This window comes from Phalacrocorax carbo, chromosome 2, assembly GCF_963921805.1.
Source record: "Phalacrocorax carbo chromosome 2, bPhaCar2.1, whole genome shotgun sequence".
NCBI lineage: Eukaryota > Metazoa > Chordata > Aves > Suliformes > Phalacrocoracidae > Phalacrocorax > Phalacrocorax carbo.
The window spans coordinates 68,098,198-68,116,680 of NC_087514.1; the positions used below are offsets into that span (position 1 = coordinate 68,098,198).

General features: G+C 42.7%; 1 protein-coding gene across 2 annotated transcripts in view; it reads right to left on the minus strand.

The window, feature by feature from the left end:
- CTNNAL1 (catenin alpha like 1) overlaps positions 1-15,200 on the minus strand; it is a 59,084-nt gene extending 43,884 nt beyond the window's left edge. The window contains exon 1 of one of the 2 annotated variants that reach the window (XM_064443200.1): positions 14,947-15,200. In XM_064443200.1, coding sequence (XP_064299270.1) covers positions 14,947-15,072 — 126 coding nt within the window. In that variant the 5' untranslated portion in view covers positions 15,073-15,200. The remainder of the gene's footprint in view (positions 1-14,946) is intronic. The other variant, XM_064443199.1, reaches the window with a different exon arrangement.
- Between the last annotated feature and the right edge of the window lie 3,283 nt (positions 15,201-18,483).

Consider the following 18,483-nt stretch of genomic DNA (forward strand, 5'->3'; position numbering starts at 1 on the left):
ATATACCAAATGTAAAACGCTTAATAACAAAGGCATGAAGAAAGTTCTTCAGATACAGATGGGCTTCTCATAACCTTCCACCTGCAGAAAACATTGCTGTGCAGACAAGGAGAATATATAACTCTGAGAAATAACTTTCTCTTTTCTTCATGAAGTGTTAAGAGTGACAGGTATATCCTCCATGTAAGATAATGTTATGAAAAAGCAGAGGTAATAGCAACTGCAGTTTCAGATTCTTTTCAAGACCTAAACTTACAATTAACAATCAGGATTAAAAAACTAACAAGATCTTAACTGAACAAGGAGAGGAATTTCACTAGTGTGTTAAGTGATTAACTGAAAGAAACTGCGATGCTAATAAGCAGCACAAAGATTATTTAACCAGTTCAGACCATAGTGAGAAAAAAAAATCCCCAAGCAGTACAACTGGAGGTGTGTTAGGGAAAGGCATACAACACCATTTGCTTCAGGATACAAATAAAGCAATGAGCATTAGAAGGACAATAAGCTAGGCTTCTAAAATAAAGAACAAGCAACATTTTTGCTCCTGACTTTTAAAAACATTTAAAACAGAGGTATAAAACTGGACAAGTTAAACGGAAAAAAAGCAAAGACTCACAAGAAGTCTAACAAGGAACTTTCTCCCTAAAGAACAACCACCTTCCTCCAAAGATATCCTAAGAGCCTGTCAGAAACTGAATTAGTAAAGACTTGCAGCGTCTAAGGGTATTTCAGAACTGCTTTTCCCCTAGTGGCCCATTCAGCTGCAACCAGACCAGAACTATTACTATTGTGTTTTGTTCAGTTTTTTTTAAAAAGGAGGAAACCCCTGTGACTCCAAGAACATTATCTAAGGTCTCCTTTAGGCTTAACACCTCCCAAATATTTAACCTGTTGTATTCTGATCATGTATCACCTAGGCACTAACATTTATGGTGTTTGGGCAAGAGTTAACAGCTGAAAAGATTACCTGCAAGCCCCTTGAAACAAGAGTAGTACACACTGCATGCTGTTTATTTAAGGATTTACTGATCAGGTCCTAGAAAGGAAACAGTCCTTTTGGATGGTACTCATTTAATGTGAGCTCCTACACTATTTCCATGGAATGCTTATCTGAGATTTAAGACAATCTGTTTAAGGAACATAACTGACAGTTTCTTGAGACTGTACAATCTTTTGTCAATTGTTATAAGCAGCCCCAGAAAAATGGCCTTTTCCTAAGTACTTCACTGAAACTAACATATATAGCCATAATGTATCAAGGTGTACTTCATATTTAAAGAAACAAGCTGTTGTGGCAGTTTTTGAGCAGCTGTTTTCAGAGCTTTTTGAGGGCCTTCAGACACTGACATTTAAGTAGTTATTTGCTTCATGCACAGGAAGCATCATGACAGCATGCTTAGCTAAAAATATTCTAATGTCTATTTATTATCAGTGTAATTAAGTCTTGCATGACAGAATTAAGTGATACTTAAGAGACTGGGTTTCAGGAAGTATTTATAGACAACTATAAATAAAACCAGGGGAAACATAGCTATTTCACAACCACTGCTACAAACACAAGAGTTAAACTGAGAAGTCATGTTAGAAGATACCCAGGGTGGGAGGTAGACAGGGTAAGTACCCACATTGTACATAGGATGATTTAGACTCGCAAGAGTAACATTTGTTACTGCCTCACACTAATCAGTTTTCCTGCTAGAAAAAAATATTCAAGATGTTTTCTCTCTGCAACAAGAATTAGCATCCTTATGGTAACAGCTCCTCTTCCATTTTGTGTATTTTCTGCTTCTTACCTTCCAGTAACTGCATAATGGTAGTAAATGCCTTTCTAAAAAAAAAAAGTAATACCAGGAATGGAAAGCCTTTGCTAAGAATATGCAATGGCACTACATACTAGGGAAGAAGGTACAACCCCCTACAACAGACAGAAGTGTGCTGCAAAGTAAATTTAGTTGCATTTAATAGGACACGCAGAAAACTTGGTCAAAAGGGCCTTTCCCACACTGCTCATTTTATTAGTTCATCTTGAGTTTGGGCACAGGGTGGAACTTCTAATGCTACATAAAATGTAGCTACTGTCCCTCATTAAGTCTTGTGTACTACTTAAGGATAAACGGGTCTTCAGACTCATTTAGCTAGACAACAGCACACATTGTTCCAACACCCACATCTGCTACAGAACACAACCACACATGTGAGAGAGCACAGAAGCAGCAGCAGCTGGCATTTGACATCCAGTCCATAAGGGTTACAAGCAGAACTGTCACATAGACTTCTCATCACAAAAGATGAGCCTCAGGGACCTTGAGAAGTTAACAAGGACTACCTGCTTACCCGTCCTAGAAATCAAAGGTCTCTTAAGATTAGATACCTGCCCAGGCATTAATGAAAGTCTTACTAAGCATCTTCTACAATTTCAAGCACTGAAATATTTTTTAGAAGTCTGGCGAATGTGCAGATTTTTAGAATTGGAAAGCCTTATCTTCTCAGTTCTCATTTTGTAGAAAAATCCCACAAGTAAACTTTTATAGAGACTCGACTTCAAAAGTTTTCAAAGGTTGGAAAAGATTAACCAAAATGAAATGCAATTGCATTAACTACTAATGCTCTAGTTAACTGTAAGAATCCATATTCTATTTATCCTGAAAACATTATCTGAGACAACTGCCTCTGCTTTATGGACACTTGAACCAGAACAGTTTCTTCTACACATTATTATTGAAAATGGGCAACCAACCCCTTCCTGCACCGATGCATTGTTCAGGGCCCCAAGCCACCACTTCTGTAAAAGAACAGCTTCCAAGAAGTGGTATGATCCTGCTACCCCTTAGTTATGTATTTTCCTCATACTGCCTATGCACTGGTGTCTAGAAGGGCAGTACAAGCACGCTGCACGTCCAAGAGTGCTGAGTTCCGTTAATGCTTGTGGTATTGAGACTGTTGTATCTTCACCTGAAGGTTTTTTAAAAGCATCTTCTCATTGCTTTTGTACACATCTTTCATAAAAGCCTTCAGGGAAGCAAATGAAATAAACTAACCCGTAAGCTGGTTCACTTATCTGTGGGCAAATGCTAACATGCTTAGAGGAGCCTCAGGTAATCTTCCGCACGTAGCGTTTAACAAGCTGATAAGCCACCTCTGAAAAGAAAGAAGGAACAATCCAGAACCTGCAGTGACAAGTAGAAGCTGACAAGCAATGCAAGAACAGCCCTACCAAATCAGATCATTGGTATACCTAAACTAGCATTTTATCTCCTATAGTACCCAAACATGGGTGCCTAGAAAAGAACATGAGAATAAAACAAGCAAATGGGACATGAGCTATACTGCAGTTGTAACCAGAGTTTTGGTTAACTGCAAGTTGTACATTTCATTTTAAAAAACCACAACATTTAGTTGTGCACTCTTCACAAACACAAGAGCTTCAACAGGTAGAAAATATTACTTGGAAGGGGTGAGAACAGTCCTCTTCCCCTCCTTCAGATCTAGACTTCAAAACCTACTCTTTGTAAAGTTTGCCAGGAAAGACAAGAGTACACAACTTCAAATTCAAACACACACCCGAGATTATTAGTACCCTTGCCATGTACTTGTTACACATTCTTGGAATTGTTAAGAGATCAAAAGAAAGGATTCAACTCACAGCAAGACCGTACTACAGTAGCAAATACCCCTTCTTTGTGCTGAATGCATTCTTAGAAAACTAAGGGCCCTTTAAATTTCAAGATCCAAACCAAACACCATTGAGAAAATTATCCACAATGTGATACTGATTAACTTGTTCCATTCAGATGTAGTACTTTGATGACACGAATTTATTTCCTCCAGTGTGGGTTATTTTGGGTTTGGGGACTTGTGGTTTTTATCAAAGTAATAAAAACTCTGGAAACTTCAGAATTTTTTTTTTCCACTGGGATTAAATTATTTCCAACTTTTTTGCAAGTTGTTGTGAAAAGGAACAAAGAAACAAACAAAAAAAAAGAATGAACACAGTTGACTAGTTCATGCAACCTGTGGATTCTTAGACATTATGTGGAGGTTTGAATTACTTTAACAATGTTACTAAAGTAACACTATTGTAGAGAAATACGCTTGCTTTTTAATGTTCACCTTTCACAGAGTCCTTAAAATGGGGGATCCCCAGTGCTTTGCAGATACGAAGAAGGAAAGTACATGAAAACTAACCCACACTCCTGCCATCCTCCCTTCTTTTTTCCCCCCACACACTGAAGAGGAGAGGGATCACCGGAGAATGCTCAGTGAGGCTTGACCATGGATCAAAGCTACCGTGTTTACTCTTATTGTCACATGTCTTACAAGTCAGATGACTGCCCTGACTTCCTTCCCCAAAAAAGGTGGCCTTAGAATTTCTATAGAAATGAGTGATGTTGATAAAGATCTTAATTTTCAGACAAGTCAAGTTCAAGCTTCCTTCTCTGTTTGAAAAGATGTATGGAAGCTTACAGACTGAAATTTCCACCTTTGAGCAACTTGACACAAGTTGGCAAAAATAGTTTTTCACATTGAAAGTCCAATTTAACCTCTTCTGATTACATGAATCAACATATGATATGATCACCAAGTATACTGAGCATCAGAAAATACGTGTTTACCTATCATAAAATGCATTCAAAAATAAGATGGCCTTTAGTGCACTTTTCAATGTGGATTGGCTTTCTAACTCAACCTCTGTCTTGAAGTTTGCTAAAACACAAAACTACCTCACTAGAAAAGGTGAACATAAGCTAACAGACCAAATAATGGTTTTTAGGGGTGTACAAGCCAGTACATTTTCCTCCCCTCCTGTTGCCCTCTAGTTCAGTATCTTCTTACACAAATAGGTAGATTTCATAAACAAAGCTATTACCCTTTTTCATTCTGCACCTAGAAACCCTGGGCATGAGCAAGCCTAAGTAAACAAAACCAACTCAGAGGGAAGTTCCTTGTTTAAAGTGTACTTTCAGATGTGGTCAAAACAGATGCAGACATGTTTTCAGCACCAGAGAGATGCAAGTCTTAGAAATAACTCAATTTACTATCATGATCAGGTAACCTCAAAACCAGAGACTGAATGGCAAATTATTAGTGTGGCTTTCCTCCCTAACTTGCCTTTGTTAATGTACCTAACCCTCTACTGCTTCTGCAAATAATGCCCAAGCCAGCTCTGAGCTGCTTATTCAAAAAAGGCCACTGATGTAGAACTACAAATTCAGACTTTGTAATAAAGGATGTAGCAGGGACAACACACTGATATCACCTGCAACTGAGAATTATTCCTATTAATTTTGGGGTTGGCTGCTGAAGATGCAGAAAAATTTGCTTGTTAGTCTCAAACAGGCAGCTTCACTGCCCGAATACCCACCATTCAATCCCTCTGGTACGGCAGGCTGGCAGACAGGACGGTTCCCCCAGCCTTTTTTAGAGAAGACTTACTTAGTAGCACTTTGACATACCACTTCAATTCAGAGCAACACCTGGTATTTCATCTTGAAAAGCACATATTTGCCCTAGGGATTAATAGAGAAGCACAGTGTGCTCTGGCAAAGGCTATGCAAATCCAACTACTAACCACCTACAGGAGTGTAAAACAAAACAAAAACTTCATATAATCCAGAAACCATGATCTTATTTATGTTGAAGAGCCTATATATTTTTCTGATTGCTTCCCTGAAGAGCTCAAGGGCAACAAAAACTCATTCAGTCGGAAAATTTAAGAGTATTTAAATGTAACATTGAGATACAATACAGAATCTTTGATAATTACAAGGGAACATGACATACATCGGTCTAACTCCTACATGCTAAACACTTGCAACTTTGGACAATATTAGTCTTCTAAACAATTTTGATACCTGTGAATAAAACAAAACAAAAACCCACACAAAAAAACCAAAACACCACCCCAAAAAATCACATTTACAACATTACATTACTACAGCACAATTTGACTTTATTGTTATTTGAAAATACATGGTTTGTGTGGTAACATTCATTCTGCTTAACAGAAAAAGCCAATACACAAATGTTTCTAAGACAAAAGCAACTGCATAATTTTTTATTTTTCCATATACATCTCAAAGAACCTCAGGATTTGCTAATACATGATCTTTGTAACTTGTGTTTAGGAGTTATCTTACCATGTGAGAATTCATTTTATGTATAAAACTAAGAAATCATCCCGTTCAGTAGCTGGAGTAGATTAACGGTTACAAGTTAGCACTAGAGTCTATATCACTACTCATTTACCGCACCATCTTTAAACAAGGCTAGTGATGGAATGTGATACAACTCAATGAGTAAGAGTTATCATTTAAGGCTCTATCTGGCAAGGGTTATGCTTTGTCAATGAACTAATAAGCCTAAAATAAATCCATGCAGAAAGCCACAGGCTCATAGTACCATACAGCAGTTTTACTGAACTATAACCCGAGTTGTTTGCAATCATTAATTCATAATTCATCCTTTGGGGATTTCCCCACCTAATCTGTCTAAAACCATCTGTTAACAATGCTGAGTAGCAAGCAAGCTACTCTAATCCTTTTTGTGCAGGATCACTATGAGGCAGTTTTGATTTAATACTCATTCTGCTGGAGAAATACAAAAACTTGTTTAATCTATAGAAAAGTTGTTAAGCAGGTCTCATAAATTTGAAAGATAAGATTCCACTGAGAAAGAGCAATTGATTTTCAGCTATGTCAGGAAGGAGCATCTTACTTCAGCTACTCGAAATGTTAGTCTTTGATGTGATAAGTGAGTCAGACTAAGGTACTGAACATTATAGAGCAGTAGCCAAGCTTAACTCAAAACCAGTTTCACCATCCAAGGGTTCACAGAAAAAAAACCCTGAAACCACAGCTGTTTCACGGTAGTGCTGTTGCTTATGTGATAAAATGCTCAAGTATAAGTTTTCCTGTAAAACAGAATATCATTAGTGATTTTAACATCATTAATTCTTAACACAACAAAATAATTTCAGTTACCTATTTGGGATATTCTGAGGTACTCCTGTGCTCCCCAGCACACCTTCAAAACCACAACTGTAAATTATCTATTTCCCTTTCACTGTTTCATAACAATGTCAGTTCAATGACTAAATATGACTGTCAATTAAAAACTAGCCTCAGTAAAGGGAAACGCACAATCACATCAGCCCAGAAATACAACTGATACTGTGCCTGCAGAAACAGATTATCTACAGCCAGACTACGAACTCATAGGATTAACTTTCCTGCATCAATCAAAGAGAAAGAATCATCTCCTTTAGGAGCACAGAGCACCAAGTGTAGGCTGAACAACAGTTGAGCTGCTACAAGTTTCATTTTCCAGAAAAAGAATTTGTATCAAGAGGAAGATCTGTAATACAAACCACAAGCTCAAAAGTTAACCCACAATACCAATGGAGCCAAAGGGAGGAGAAGAGTCACTGAGTTAGTGACTAATTGAAACTAATGAGGTGCAGCTCTGTACACAGGCAGCATACCAGATGCTTCCAGACTTGACAGCAGTTTACGCATATGACTCCGTATCCATGGCACAGTTTCTCTGCGGGACAGGATGTAAACTAAAGAGTTTAGCAGGAGGTTTGCTTCACTCAGTACAAGTTACAACGCAAGCCTCTACACCGTAATTCATAATTTTATTACTCAACAGTAGTCCCAAGCCTCAAGTCTAAACTGAGTACCAAATTAACATAAACAAGAAAATCCTGGGAAAGAGGAGAAACAGCTTCTCAAAGCTTGCAAGTTACCAGAATTTTTAAAGTACTAAAGGATAAAGACTAGAAGCATTCCAAAAGGAGCGCACTCAGATTTTTTTGTATTTCCTCAGATGCACTGACGAAAGCTATGAGCGAGACAAATATGGATTACCCTACTTTTCCAAACAGGAGTCTTCCCATCTTTCAAAAAGAGCCATGAGGGACAAAGCGCAAGCCCTGGCACCATACTGGAGCAAGAACAGCCAACAATATAAGAACCTTTTAGCACCTTAGAGGTGAGAAAGGGAAAGACCTAGTGAAACAAGGCAGCCAAGAGACTTGCTGTAACAAATCTCTCAATGCATCTGCTACATGAGAAATGCAAGTAAGTTGAAATGGATGAGATCTTGGACTGAATGCTGAAGGTCAGGAAGGGAACAAGACTACACACATTCCTTATTCATAAATGTTGTCCAGAGAGTATGAGACACACTTCTATTTAGCCTCTAAAGGAGAAAGAGAATGCATTTGATTCGTGACTAGTTCAAGAGTAGGTATGCAATGAGCCTATACAACAATACAATACTACAAATACAGACAATCAAACATCATCTTATATACAAGACTGATGTATGATGTGGAGGAAAAAATAGGGAAAGCAGGTGTTCCCCCTGCCCCCTTAGTTTTTGTAGACTTCCAAGAATAGAAAGCTAGTGATATCAGGTTAGAGTTCTAACAGTGCTCTTAATATAAGACTCTCTGCTTTAAAGCTGTTAGCAAAACCACCATTAAGACAAATCCATGACGATGTAATTCCCAAGTTTTGCAGCTATTAAGTTTAGAAGAAACAAATGCTCATTGAAAGGTATCATGTATATGTATGTCACTTATCATAGATAAACCTCTTACCTAGGTTTTGGGCAGTGTTGGCGCCACACACATGCACATCCCCCAAAAAATAAGCCTTACAAAGCTCCTTTGCTACATCCAGAGGCAATATCCTTCAGTAAGGAGACATACTAAGGTCCACATCTACAAGTATACTGAAGAACTGAATGCAAGTTGCTGTTCAGAGTTCTGTTGCTACTAGGTACAACATGGGCAACCCAGAAGTTTCCAGTCACCTGAGGACTTCCAAGCCAATGAGACCACAAAAGTTCCCCCAAAGACACTGCTAGCCTGGAGACAAAATTCAAAGACCAGTGTCACGGAACAGTAGCATACTGAACTCCATGTTTTACAGTTTTACACTTCTCAAATTTCTCACTTCAATAGAACATGCTTGTTCAGTTCCACTGAACATACAGTAACTTACCAGCTATCGCAGCCTATTTCTTCAGGAGTTAACCCTGACACACTCAGTTACTCCCTTAACACAGCTTTTCCCTATCCCTCTGACAGAAAATAAGAACAGAGCACAGCAGCTATTCATATTTGTGCTCAACTACAAAAGAAAGTAAAGGGATCCCTACTCCAGAATATATCTATGTTTTGTACTTAAAGAATATGTTTGTAATCAAAATGACTGCAGAAAAGGCTATGAAAATATTAGGTAAAATGAACCGCTGCAACAACTCACCTACATTAGATGTTATTCACTAAGATTTCAAGGGACTCAAAGATGCAAGGGATTCTATCAACTTTCTCATACAATCTCCTGCTTAAAATTATATTGACAGTTGAGGTATGGAGGTTGCCCAACACTTGTACATGGCAAATCAATACAAAAAAAATAAGAAAAATGGAAGCAGTGGGCACCCAAATAAATATGACGTACTAGCAAAGAGTCAGCATGGTGTTTGTTGAAGGAATTCCTGCCTCACACAACAATCAAATTTCTCTGTAGAGATCACTGATTGCAGGGATAAGGAGGTGCTCTGCTGAAAGAAAACTAGAAAGCAAAGTCCATACCGAAGTTTTCAAAGGACACCAAGCAAGTGTCTGAAAAAAACTAAAAAAGGCCCTTTGTATGAATATTTAACTCATTAAGAGACAGAATAATGAGAAAGAAGATGAAGGAAGGCAGGAAGTAAATGATTGCTTACTTTAATAGAGGGAGATGACCAACGGAGTTTCACAGATACTTGCGCTGGGACGTGGATTATTCTACATAATCATAAAGAGGGAAGAGAGATAAGCAGGTAGTAATATGATGTAAATTTGCTGGTGATCCTAGATTATTCAGAACAGTAAAGATAAGATTTGACTACAGAATAATAATTAAAAAACCACTGCAGATTAAAGTGATAGAGATAGGAAAGTACCATCCTACCTTCCTATATGAAAGCTAGGTCCCAGCTGACCTTTACTCCTCAGCAGCAAGATCTTCTCATTACAACACATACCTCCATTCAAAAAAAAAAATATCAGACTCATTTATGACAAAAGGGACTTCCAGGGTTATCTAGTCCAGCTCCCTGCTCAAACCAGGTCCAGTTAGAGTGTGTTGCTCAGGGCCTCATTCAGTTAGCTCTGAACATCTCCAAAACTGCAGACTCAGTAGGTGCTCTGCACACCTCATCCAGTGTCTGACCACCCTCACATTGAGAAAGGGCCTTTTCTTATACCTCATCAGACTTTCCCACATTCCAGCTTCTGTCCATTGCTTCTTATCCTATTACCGTACACGTCTAGGATCATTCTGTCTGTCTTCTCCATACCTACCCATTAGGTGGGTAGTTGTAGGCCAGAGTAAACTCTGCCATTGGCCAGACAAAGCCACCACAGATTGAAGTGATACAGATGTGAAAATACCGTCGTAGCTTCCTACATGAAAGCTAGGTCCTAGCTGACCATTATGCCTCTTTTCCTGAGGTGGAACAAACTTGCACCCTTCGGCTTCTCCCCTTATGTCACATGCTCCTCTATGTCAATGTTTTCCCTTGTACTGGGGAGCCCAGAACTGGACATGGTGAGACAGCATCTGTACTACAAGTGCCAACCAGAAGGGAAGAATCATTTCCGCAGCCTGCCAGTTACATTCCTGGCAACAACCCAGCGTGCAGCTGACCACCAGTGCTGACTCCTGTTCAGCACCTTGTCCACCAGGGCCCCCATGTCTTTCCCCACAAAGGTTCTCTGTAGACAGCTGATCCCAGCCTGTGCTGTTGCATGGTGCTACCCTGGCCCAGATGCAGGCCTTGGTATTATTGCCTTTGTTGGACTTCACAGACTTCTTGTCAGATCACCTCTGTGGCCTGTCCCTCTGTCTAGCAGCCCTGTTCCCCAGCATATCAGACACTTCCCCCAACTCACTGTAGGGGAGTTCATATGCCTGTTAAACATGCTGGCCCATCATCCAGGGAACATTCAGATCATTAATAAAGATGTTAAACAATAGGGGCCCCTGTATCAGGCCCTGAGGTACACCACTGGTAATTGAGATAATAAAAAAAAAATAAAAGTTACGATTATATATGGACCTCTAGCTTGATCCAGTATGGTTATTCAAGGTCATACCTTCAGTCTGAAAACAGCATCTGTGAGCTTTTCACATAAATGGGAAAGCATCAGCTGTTGGTTCTTCTTTGGGCTCTAATACATACCTCCAGGAACTTCTGGAAAACCAGAATACTGGCAGAACATTATTATGTAACATTATATAACTATATAACATTTACTGAAATGGAAACTTTTTAAGCTAGCTTCACAGCAAGCAAGGAAACAATACCATAGTAAAGAATAGGTTTGTTTTATCCACACCAAGGCATGTGCCACTGTTAACTTCTCCAGAATATAAGACTAACAATAACAAAATTCAGGCACACGGGTATTGTGAGCTTTTTGTAGTTGTTTAAGTTTTCATTTTAACTACAGAGGTCAAGCCAATTCCAAAACCTCTGACAGGATCTTCTGTAACAAGGAAGTTGGAAAACCATGTTCAGTAACACGTGGGCACACAATCATTCTCCAAAGTGCCTATGATAAAACAGGCTTTCTGAAGGTCGAGCAGCTAGCTGGAATTACACAGGTCTACCCTCAGGGTGTTGGAGGATAGGTCACCTTCAACTATGAAAACTGACTTTTTTTTCTTTGGGGAACGTATGCAGACAGAGCTCAGAGCTTCCCCTCAGTGAACTTTTCCCAAGCACCTGACTGTGAAGGTTGACAAAAACCTATTCCGAAGTTTCTCAGAGTGCTTCCTTAGAACAGATCCAGGCAGACAGACTCCTACAGCTGTGAAGATACCCAGCTGCTGCCAGACTAGCAAACAGGTACATAATGGCAGCTGAGGAAGTCACTGGTGGAGCCACATCCTGGAAAGTGCTTTTTCCCCCGTCTTTGCCTTTCCTCAACTGCTTAAATGACTTGTTATTAAATGAGTCAGCACTGACCACTTTAAACACCCTTCCTGACTTGTGTTGCCAAAAACTTTCCATAAAAAAATAAAACCCAACATAATTATACTGGAAATGGGTAGCAGCAGTGAAGGAGATGTCTAGATTTTAAAAAATGCTGTGCTATAGCTCAGTGTTTCACATGTAAGAAGCCACATATCCAGGAGAAGACAATTCTACGTGTTCTAAAGAAAACTGTGGGGTCTGACCCCAAAAGCCATATATTCTGAACTGCATGCCACGTACTTTGCACAATACCATAGAATGATTCTCGTCACAGTAGAGAGAGGTAGATAGTAACAAGAAAGTGTTAGCATATATGCTTGGTACTGCAGCTTGGATCTGTTGTCTTCTTCTGTCATTTGTAGCACTATTAGAAAAGGGCCACATCAGGGTCTGAACAGATCTAGAGACAATGAAGACCTAGTTTAACTCTGTAAACAGTAAGTCTTAAAAACAAGTTTATTAATAAACATGTCCAGTAATGACTCTAAGGGTAATTTCTCCTGCCAGGAAAACAGGGCTTTCATACCACTGCTGGCAACAAATATACTGGAACTACATAGTCTGTAAGAAAAATCAAGCTGCAAAGTGCAATTAAGAAAAAAATAAAACAAAAATAACCCTCACATTTGCTGAGTAAGAGTAAGCAGTCAATCACACGTTTACAGTGTTACACATCAATTAGAAATACGTACTATACAGTACAATAATTTAAATAAGAACCAATGCAGCTTTTTCTTTTATTTTGCTTAAATAAAATAGCTTTAGCTCCACAAGAGAGATTGAAAGCGAAGTTTGTCGGACAGGGTGCCTTTTGTTTGCTCTTTGCTTAAAGTAAGTAGTGAAAAGCAGTAGCAACATCCTGACTACTTGTTTTTTCAGCAGTGTACAAGTATCACATAGCGCTTCTCAGCTTTTAACAGAAGGGTAAACTGTGAAGTTAGCTTCACAGCAAGAACAAATCCCTTTGCAAGTGTATTTCGTGCAAGTAGAAAAACACATTCCTGAGCACTACTGCTGATATGCTTATGGAGAATATAAAAACAAATTCTGAGATTAAGTACTCTATAAAACACCCTTTCTGCATAAATTCCCAAACAAAGCCAGCCAGTGAGACCTCTAGTGAACAACCTAGATGAAACAGTACAGACAGAACTGATAAAACCAGCACAGTAAGTGGGGCATTGTATCAGGCAAGCGTAGGGAGCTACTGCTGATACCATCAACAACTTCAGCCTGAATCTGAACGGAGCTCAGCGCTCACGCTTCAAGGGAACAAGCTTGTCTCAAGACTAGAGTGCTTCACCAGGAAAACAGCAAGCTCTGAGCGCTCACAAACGCTCAGACACCTTACGCTGTGTACGGGGGAAGTGAAAGATGCTTAGCACTTCTGGAAGACGCAGTCATAGGTTTTGTGGTTATGTGCAACAAACCCACAGAGAAATAAGACCAGAATGTGCACATCTTCAGAGAAATCTGTTAAAAGTAAGAATTTAGCATATGCACCTAAGTTCAGCCTTTGCAATCGGAGGGGTTTCTGCTTGCTCTTAAGCTTCCTAAAAGAGGTCTCCATATTTTACCTCTCTCAATTGTTTCAGGAGTAGAAAATTCATTGAATTGTATACTTCATTTTACTTTGCTATGGAACAAGTGGTTTAATCCCTTCAGTTGGGCTTCTTTGGACTGACTGCGATTTCTTCACACAGAGAAAGACAAATTACCATGATAAGTACAGAAACACAATTACCCATCACAAACCCTTCCTGCAGCCCAGCTGTACAAATGCAAAACAAGGCTTAACAACAGTTGGTTTCCAGACGGGCTATCACGGTATAAACATAACTTGACCTCACCAGGACTAGTTTGTTTTTTGTATAGCTGTTCCACATTGCTTAAACAATTTGTGCAGATAGTTTTTTTTTGACTTGCTAGCGTTAATAATCAGTACTCAAAGTACAAAAATGCTACACAGCAAAAACCGTGCCGTTTTCATACGATATTCGTCAAGAAAGAGAAATTTGATTGAGTATATCAAACACCAATTTTGTAACTAAAGATCTTAAAAACAAAAAAAGAAAGAAAGAAAAGAAAAAACCAACACCGAAGCGGGCATATAATTACTTAGCAGACCACTTGAAAGCCTGATTTTTATCTTTTTTTTTAAGCTCCTTTAGCACTGTGCGGGCCACGTGAAGAGGTCACCGAGCCACAGTCTGCATATTTTTTAACTTCTTAAAAATCGGGTGCTCCCCTCGGGTGCGGCAAGAGCTCCAATCAACGCAACGCTCCGGCCAGACCGCGAAAACACAAAGCTCCGCCGAGCCCCCCGGACGCCGGCCCCGCTCTCCCAGCGCCGGGCTGCGAGGGGAGGAGGCGGCTCCCACGCGCAAAGCCAGCCGGCGGGAGGCCCGGGAAGCCGGGGCGGCCCCTCCGCCGGGCGGGCGGCGGCACTGCCCACCAGCCCCCCGGCCCGGCACCCCGGGACTCACACCGCCGCCGGCGGCTCCGCGGCGCCTTCTCCGTTACGCAACGGCACGGCGACCTTGCGGGGAACTTCGGGGTCTTTCTCCGGGAGGGGCGTGCGAACAGCATCCCTTCCCCCCTCCCCATCCCACCCCCACCCCCCCTCCGGCGGCGGGATCCCACCCGCCCCCGCCCCGCCGGGACCCCGGGGCGCCACGAAGGGGGCGCGGCTGGGAGAAGCCGCCCCCCCCCCCACCCACCCCGCCAAGTGCCCGGAGAGGGGGGGGGGTTACGGAGCGCCGCGACCCTAGCGCCCAAACTTCGGCGGCGGCCGAGCTCCGGTCGCGGGTGGGGAGGGGGAGGCGGGTTCCCGCACGCCGGTTCGCGGGTTGGGATGGGGGGGGGCGGGAGAGGGGGATCCGGCTCCCGCGTCGATATTTCTACCTGCGACACCAACGGCACCAGCGTCTGCTCCACGGAGCGCGTGCGGATCTCCAGCCCCGCGTCCGCCCCCAGCCCCGACGAAGACGAGGAGGAGACGCCGCTGCTGCTGCACGGGGACGTGGCCATGGCGGGGAACCGACCGGGACCCCCGCCGCCCGCGCCCCCTCGCTCCCGCCGCGCCGCCCCGCCCCGCCCCCGCCCGCCGGGGCACCACCGCCTCGCCGGGGCGCCGGGCGATGCCGCGCGCGCGCGCGCTCAGCCCCCCTCGCGGCCCCTTCCACGCCCCTTGGGACGGGATTTAAAGGGACCGCCCCGCATCACCGCCAGCTCTCGGCCACCGCCACCGCCCCCTCCCCGTGTTTTTACCCCCCCCCCCCCCCCCCCCGTCCCCCGTCCCCTCCCAGCTTTCCCGCTCCCACCCGGATCCTCCTCCGCCGGCGGAGGAGGAGCGGGCTGGTCCCCGCCGCCCCCGCTCCCACGGAGAGTTTCTCCGTCGCCCCGGGCCGAGACAGGCGGGGGCGGGCGGCGGGTCCCTGCGCGGGTGGGGAAGGGCAGACGGGGCGGTGGCTGAGGGGGTCGGCTGGCCCTCAAGGAAAGATGAGTCCGGGCCGGTAACGGGCCCTGGGGAGCAGCGGCCCCGGCTGGCGGGAGCCCGGGGAAAGGCGGTCCCAGGCGGGGGCGGCGGGGCGGGGGGCCAGCAGGGAGCCGCTCTCCCCGTGAGGGGTGTTGAAATCACGACTCGGCTACTTCGTAGCATCTGGAAGGAATGACGAGCTGTCTTAAACTAAACTCCGCTGGCTTCCCTCTGAGCAGCCTCCCAAAGGAGGGGGGAAAAAAACCCACCTCCTCCCTTCTGTATGCTGTGCCTGGCCACGGGCTGCTGTCAGGGAGCAGCTGTCGCGTGTGCCTGGTGTCGCCCAGCTTTGCAGCTAAAGCAGACCGTCCGTGACGGAGCTAGCAAGGAGGCGGCAAAAGTAATTTCAAAGGAATAAAAGGGTGTTTTTCTTTCGGTTGTGGAGTGGGCTAGGCACGCTTCCCCACATCGGTTTGTAACCTGTATTCAAGGAGCATCAATGCATGAATGCTCACTCGTCTAATTTGACTGTATGTGTGTGATAAGGCTGATTCTTCTACAGGCTTGTCTGCGCAACACTGTGGAAACAGAAGGGAGCTCTTCTGGCTGTGATCCAAACCACCAAGGTGCACAGCAGCTCCAGTCCAGAACTGGGGTAACTCAGTGCGGCGCTGTGCATGAGCCAACAAGCCCTATGTAGGCTCTGGGCTACTAAACCGCTCTAACATAACTACTTAGTTTCCTGGTCAGAACCGATGATTTGTGTTTGACTGCTCCGCTCGCAGACAACACAACTCTGTAAACGTGTCTTTGGCTTCTTTACGTTGTTAGATCAAGGGCTTTGTAACATTTTTTGTCTTAGGAAAGATTTCTGACCTCTTTGACAAAGCATCTTTTACATGATTTTGAAACCTAGCCATAAGATAAAGGACAGCATTTGTTGTCCTTTGGAGTCCTGTGGAGTTATCCATATTTATTATAAAAGAAAATTGCCAGAACTGCAAGTATAACCCTAGATAACGATACGACCCTGTTCGTAGCTCTTCAGGAAATTGGTTTCCAGCATGGTCTCATATTTTCTAAAATGACATCTTATATAACGTCAAGTGATACAGGAGAGAACTGAAGGCTTAAATCTGTCGTGGTACAAAAACATCTAAATGATGGTGTAGACTTGAAATAAATGCTAGTCGTGCTTGATCAAAGTGGTTTAGAGCACACTTGAGCTTTCTTGGGTGTTTTCTCCTAAAATTTTCATTTTCTTACAGCATCTTTCATTCTTTTTTGGGGTAATTCTTTTTCACTTTACTTCTCAGTACCCACATTCTAAGCCTTTGAAAACAATTGTTTTCTGTCATGCTTCGGTAAAGTACTGAGGTCAGGTGTGATTGCAGCCTCCCCAGGACTCTACACTGGTACAGGAGAGTTCTGGATCATATGAGCTGAAGCATACACCAGACAAAATGTCAGTAATACCGGAGAGAGAGAAGTGCATTCCTTTGCCCTCTTCCTCCTGCCCCCTTATACCTGAAGTTGTTTCCTCCTTCAGAATTGTTAATTCCCATTCACTGACGATTTTATGAACATTACTGCAATATAAATTATCTACATCATCAACATGTACAGATATGAATCTACGATTCACATTAGGAATTAACTAGAAACACACACACACACACTTGGATGCCCATGTGGCTTATAATTTGGTGTGGTCAGCCAAGTCTGCATCACTGAATTTCAAAGACGGCTATCTGTCTTCTGCAGTAACGGATCAGACTCCCCAGGGATGACATTTCCTGATTCAAAGCAGAGTTAGTAGCAGAGGTTGACAATGAATTTGAAAGATTTTAAATTTGCATTGAAAAAGAAAAGTTTGGCATAAAAATGGTAGCAAAAATAGCAGTTTAAAAATAATTTTCCACACAGATTGGACAAATGGTGGGAACTTTGCAATGCCTTTCTGGAGACGGAAGTCCTATTCCCAATTTACCGCTCTCTTTCCCTGCATTGATTTTGTTTTCACTAGAGAAGCAGCATTAGTGGGTGGTGCTAGTGACAACCCAGTCTACTTCTCCCACTCCTCCTTTTCAGGCGCTTCCAGTTTAAACATGGAAACCACATGCTCTGCTTCTGGGTCCTGGTGCTGAGCAAACAGAATGTGTGTTGTGATGGTTTTAATTTAACACAACTGAAAAGCTGTAGCATGCTCCAGGCTAACGGCTTTGAAGACACCTTGAGGAGATCTTCAAACATGATAGCCCGGAGCTTAATTGTGCTTTTTAATTACGTTAAGACAATTTGAATGAGCCAGTGTGATAGATTGCAACCACACCTTTGGCATGCCACCACATACTTCTGAGGGAGTACTCTAAATGTACAATGCACAGCGCTAGAATATTTTGCATACTATCATTTTCAGCCCGTGCGATGGATTCAGGAAAGCAGTAGCCCATCACCCCAAAAAGAATGTCCCTCATGCCTGCAGGATGTGAGGACCGCTGGCCATGGCAGTCTCTAGACAGCTACCACTGTTTAGTTCTGCCTTGCATCTGAAAAACATTTGAAGTATAAGGATAGAGGATAGGAGTAATGCCTAATCGACTATATGTCTAACTTCATAACTTTGTCAGTGTTCAAGGGGAAGTAATTCATATTCTCATAGCATTATGAACATGTCTGTCTGTTCCTCCTCATATTGTTTTCCAGACTTTGCACAAGGATGTGACAGCTTCCGCTCCTCTGACAATGCGAGTCTCCCGCAAGCTTGGTTTTTGCGACTGATGACAGGTTCCTACACAGAAGGTAAACCAGTTTTCCCTCATCTAGCTCTTCACCTTTGTCTGTCATATCTGAAGCACCTTCTGTAGGAGAAAACATTACCATCCAGCACAGTGCCACACCAAAATTCTCAAGACTTTTCTCTAAGCTAATGTCCCCCATACCCTCACAGTGACAATGCTCCA